This window comes from Symphodus melops (genome assembly GCF_947650265.1).
Source record: "Symphodus melops genome assembly, chromosome: 18".
Lineage (NCBI taxonomy): Eukaryota > Metazoa > Chordata > Actinopteri > Labriformes > Labridae > Symphodus > Symphodus melops.
Window position 1 is genome coordinate 1,967,516 of NC_136708.1, and position 5,000 is coordinate 1,972,515.

Consider the following 5,000-nt stretch of genomic DNA (forward strand, 5'->3'; position numbering starts at 1 on the left):
GTTCGAACGGACAGCACGTTTTTTACTCCGCTCCTCGGTCCAATCACAGCTCCTGCTTCATCAGCTTCTTCGCCTGCTCCATGTTCTTTTTCACTGAGGAAGAGGAGTCGTGACATCAGCAACACATCATCATTCATCACCTCCTTCTACTCGGGTGGGCGAGTTACTTACAGACATCCACGTCTTGGGGTTCGTAGGCGTAAAAGCGGTTACCGTATGGACCGACGATATCAGCCCTCACTGTCATGGAGGGGTCTGCAGACACACAAAGGTCAAAGGTCACAAATAACACGTCTGAATATTCTCTGAACAAGAGACAGAACACAATGTTTTATAACTAATGATCAGTGTCTGTGTTCGCTCTGCTGCTTTATTGTGTTCAACCATAATACTGTAGTATCCAGGAGTGGCCACATGGGGCGCTGTTCAGCCAAAGTTAGAAGCTTTTACATGTCATTTAACGCTGATTAAATTAACCTGCAGTATATTTATTAGAGTCAATAAATGAATGTAGGAGGAGGAACATAAACACTCATGTCGTTACACCTGCAGGAATCGATCTGTTTGATTGACAGGTGAGTAATATGAGAGCTTTATTTCTTACCAACAAACAGGAACCTGGGGACGTACTGTCCGTCTGGCGTCAGATTTTTGTCCGTGGTTTCGTACTAAAAACAGAAGAAAGGAAAAGTCAGTTATTACTTAACTAAGTCCTCGTCTCTGCTTTCAGGCGCTCGCCGTCTGACAGGAGACGTCACACCTTTGTGCTCAGTCACCGTTTACCTTCATGGTGACGACAGTTGGATTTTTGTTTGTTTAAACTGTCGCTGAGGATGTTTCCTCCCAAACCGACCGGTTCACTCAGAACTGAATAATTAACTTCACGCTCATCAAACAGGATTTTAAATGTGAATATTCCCAAACAGGAAACGAGAGTTTCTCACCATCAGGTTGAGGACGACGAAGTCTTCATCCAGCATCTTCTGGATCTCATAGTTGTTGGCAACCACTTTCTTCATTGCTGCAGGAAGACACACAGGTGAGACAGGTGAGGTGTGATGTCACACAGGTGAGATGTGATGTCACACAGGTGAGGTGTGATGTTAACAGGTGAGGTGTGATGTCACACAGGTGAGGTGTGACGTTAACAGGTGAGGTGTGACGTCTACAGGTGAGGTGTGATGTTAACAGGTGAGGTGTGATGTCACACAGGTGAGGTGTGATGTCTCACAGGTGAGGTGTGATGTCACACATGTGAGGTATGATGTCACACAGGTGAGGTGTGACGTTAACATGTGAGGTGTGACGTTAACATGTGAGGTGTGACGTTAACAGGTGAGGTGTGATGTCTCACAGGTGAGGTGTGATGTCTCACAGGTGAGATGTGACGTCTCACAGGTGAGGTGTGATGTCACACAGGTGAGGTGTGACGTTAACAGTTGAAGTTAACAGGTGAGGTGTGATGTCACACAGGTGAGGTGTGATGTCTACAGGTGAGGTGTGACGTTAACAGGTGAGGTGTGATGTCTCAGATGTGACGTTAACAGGTGAGGTGTGATGTCACACAGGTGAGGTGTGATGTCTCACAGGTGAGGTGTGACGTTAACAGGTGAGGTGTGACGTTAACAGGTGAGGTGTGAAGTTAACAGGTGAGGTGTGAAGTTAACAGTTGAAGTTAACAGGTGAGGTGTGACGTTAACAGGTGAGGTGTGAAGTTAACAGGTGAGGTGTGAAGTTAACAGGTGAGGTGTGATGTGTGATGTCTCAGATGTGAGCAGGTAGAGACTCACCTTGGCTGTGAGGACAATCTTCCAGGTGAAACATGACCAGCAGAGGCTTGTTCCTGAAAAAAGACACAAATCTCTATTTAATCATCAGGTCAATCAACGGTGAACACCTGAGTCTAATGGACACCTGTAGGTGAGACTTACCTGGACCTGGACCAGTACAGAGCCTCCTCATACGTCTGAGCCCAGACCAGCTGATCACCCCAGCCTGCACACACACACACACACACACACACACACACACACACACACACACACACAGTGACTACTCTGCTGTATCTTTATCAAAAAGTGAAATCATTTGAATCTCAGGTGTGTCACGTACCTCGGGACAGGGTCTGGGGGATCCTCTTTCCGGACTTGGGGATGTATTTCTTGTCACCGGCGGCGAAGGAAAAGGCCCCTAGGACCAGGAGGAGGGACAGCACTGCTCTGATCATCTTTGCGGACAAACTGGAACAGGTGAAACAGATTAAACGTTGAGATTAAGAGAGAGGAGTAGAAAAACATCCTGTAACAGTTCGAGTTTAAACGCAGTGAGCAAACAGTACGGTGTCCTGTGAGGACACACCCTGCATCCTGGTTCTTACCTGTTCGTGGCTCAGGTGAGAGTGAAGCGGGACCACAGCTCTGAGAGATCTGCTGTACTCGCTCTCTCATCCGTCTGAATTTAAACACCTGGTCCCCGGAGGCCCCGCCCCATCGCCCTCCCCCTCCCCCCTGCACTCTGTGCTGGAACGCCACGGAGACGCCTCCACCAAACCTCCCTGAGAAAAGAGGTGATTTAAGGATTCGCCGTCTGTTCCTTCTGACCGGTTCATTCAAATTAATGAGCGAGTGTATTTCCTGTTTCCACAGGATGAGCTCTTTAAATCGGCACGTGTGTCAATTCACTGTGAAGCATCTTTTCAAACTTGTGTTTAATCCTTTTCATGCTTCTTTCGACTCCATTCGTTTATTCACGTCTTGTATTTGTGATTTCATGTGGACGCTGTGATAGATGATGAATTGTACTTTTTTTAATCGGTACTCCGCGGAGCCGTGTTCAGGTGTGAGAGGATGTTTGGCTCGGGTCCAAGGACAGCTCAGCATGTAGAGGAACCTGGATCTGCAGCCGGTTGATGATGATGATGATGATTGGTCTCTCTGTGATTGGCTCAGGACACAAAGGTGAGCATGAATGAGTCTTACCTGTAAAGTCAACATGTTGACTCAGAGCTGAAGGTGAAGGATGTTTGAATCGTCACACACTGTGCGATGATTAATGCGTTTGACTATTTGTATTAAACTGAGTCTGATCTTTAAAAGGTCAGCGTTTGTGCAGATCATTGATTTCTGGACGTGCACGTCCCCGAGTCTGTCTCCTCTTCTTGTACTTTAACGAGTGGACAAGAGGACAATGGAAGAGAGTCCAAGGACATAAGGGGACAGAAGATGTTGGGGTATCGTCTCGTCTCCTCACCTCTGTCGTCCTCTTCGTCACCTCCCTCGGCCCCCCGTGTTCCCTCATCTTCCTGTTGATGCGAGTGCAGGAGGACGGGTGGACAAGGAGTTCAGGGGTTAAGGAGGCAAAAAGACAAAGACGATGAGGAAATGAGGAAACAAGGGGGAAGACGGTACAGGAGGGTCAGGGGGCAAAAGGACAAGAGGTGGGGACGTCTCCTTGTCCTCTAACCTCCTTCTCTCATCCCCTTGTCCTCCTGTTGACCTCAGTAGCATGGGGATGAAGGGCCTTGAGTAGGAGAGGAGGAGACAACAGGAGAATAAGAGGGAAAGCAGAAGGGTTCAGTTAAAATAAAAAATAAAAAAGATGAAGCAGAGGAGTCGCACGTGACGCGCTGTTAGCAACGTTAGCATCTGTTAGCATGTTCAGTTACAGATAAAACAAACAACTCACAGTACATTAAACAATACATCTGTGTGTAAGCAGGATGTGGGACTGTTTAACGCTGAGCTGTCCTTACCCCCTCCCACCGTGTGTGTGTGTGTGTGTGTGTGTGTGTGTGTGTGTGTGTGCTCTGGATCAATATTTGCAGACGCAGGCGGGTTAAAGGGCGATCCTCTGCATTCAGCAGCTGCACTCAAACACACCCTGATTACACGGATACACACACACACACACACACACACACAGAGACACACACACACACACACACACACACACACACACACACACACACACACACACACACACACACACACACACAGAGAGAGAGACACACTCCTATTGGCTCAAAGAGGATGCTACTTCCTGTTTCAGGCTCAGAACACCTGAACCCACCTGGCTGCACATAAAACACAGATTAATCCTCAAACATACTTTTTAATTTAGAAACACTCTGTACACTCGTTGAACATGAGACACACACAAAATAGGAAATAAACACGCACAAACAGGATCCTTTATCTGTCCCCGTAATATGACACGTGGTTTCTCAACAGGTGGGTCGTGACCCCGAAAGTGGGTCATGGGGGAGTTTTCAGCAGGTCGACGATGTTCAAAATTCTCTCAAAAAGTGTCTGAAGCGTTCATTGTAGATGTTCTGTTTCTTTGTTGTGCTGCAGTTTTATTTCTTGAATTTCCCTCGGGATCAATAAAGTATCTATTTTGTATTCTTCATGAAATAAACGTGATCCGCTCTGCTCGCTCTCATTGGCTGCTGCTGTTATTCTGTTGGAAGCAGCCCGATCTGGAATCGAAGAGAATCGGGAGCTGAAAAATAATCGTGTCTCTCCGATCGTCCAAAGTCATCACATGTAAAGTTTAATGATTCATTATTTGGCGTTTTGAGGGCAGGCAGGGCGAGCACAGGGTTGTTACCTTCAGTTTTCTCAGCTGTGTTTTAATGTTTACATTTAGTAAAAAAGGAGAAAATAATCCACCACATCTCTTTCTTATATTTGACATTTATTCATGACACTGTGTACAAAACAACTGAAATATGTATAAATGTGTTTCTGTATCTTACAAACAGTTCATACTGACGGGGAGCTGAACGTCTTAAAGGGCCAGCGCGCTCTGAGAATGTTCTGGAATCAAAAGATTAAAAAAAAAAAAAAAAAAAAAACACCACATGGAGGAGAAGGAGGACGTTTCAACTAAAGTCCCAAAGAGACGCAGCTCAAAAAGTTTTCACAGAAAACAAACTGACCTCAGAGCAGCTCACCTCAACAACTGAATCTACAGAATATACAAACACCTGCTCATGATTG

General features: G+C 46.3%; 2 protein-coding genes across 6 annotated transcripts in view; both read right to left on the bottom strand.

Annotated features, from left to right (window-relative positions):
• agr2 (anterior gradient 2) overlaps positions 1–3,808 on the bottom strand; it is a 3,929-nt gene extending 121 nt beyond the window's left edge. Inside the window, exons 1-9 of one of the 4 annotated variants that reach the window (XM_079368175.1) lie at positions 3,685–3,808; positions 3,129–3,301; positions 2,113–2,240; positions 1,932–1,995; positions 1,791–1,843; positions 945–1,021; positions 605–668; positions 172–255; positions 1–93 (exon numbers count right to left, since the gene is read on the bottom strand). The exon at positions 1–93 is cut by the window's left edge and continues 121 nt beyond it. In XM_079368175.1, the coding sequence (XP_079224301.1) occupies positions 44–93; positions 172–255; positions 605–668; positions 945–1,021; positions 1,791–1,843; positions 1,932–1,995; positions 2,113–2,240; positions 3,129–3,208 (600 nt within the window). In that variant the 5' untranslated portion in view covers positions 3,209–3,301; positions 3,685–3,808 and the 3' untranslated portion in view covers positions 1–43. Of the gene's footprint in view, positions 94–171; positions 256–604; positions 669–944; positions 1,022–1,790; positions 1,844–1,931; positions 1,996–2,112; positions 2,241–2,377; positions 2,736–3,128; positions 3,500–3,684 lie in introns of those variants that run through there. The other 3 variants (XM_079368177.1, XM_079368174.1, XM_079368176.1) reach the window with 3 other exon arrangements.
• An 868-nt stretch (positions 3,809–4,676) lies between these two features.
• Positions 4,677–5,000, bottom strand: part of ppp1r10 (protein phosphatase 1, regulatory subunit 10) — an 8,858-nt gene continuing 8,534 nt past the window's right edge. For both annotated transcript variants that reach the window (XM_079368894.1, XM_079368895.1), the window contains exon 18: positions 4,677–5,000. This exon is cut by the window's right edge and continues 838 nt beyond it. The gene's annotated coding sequence lies outside the window, so the exon portion shown is untranslated.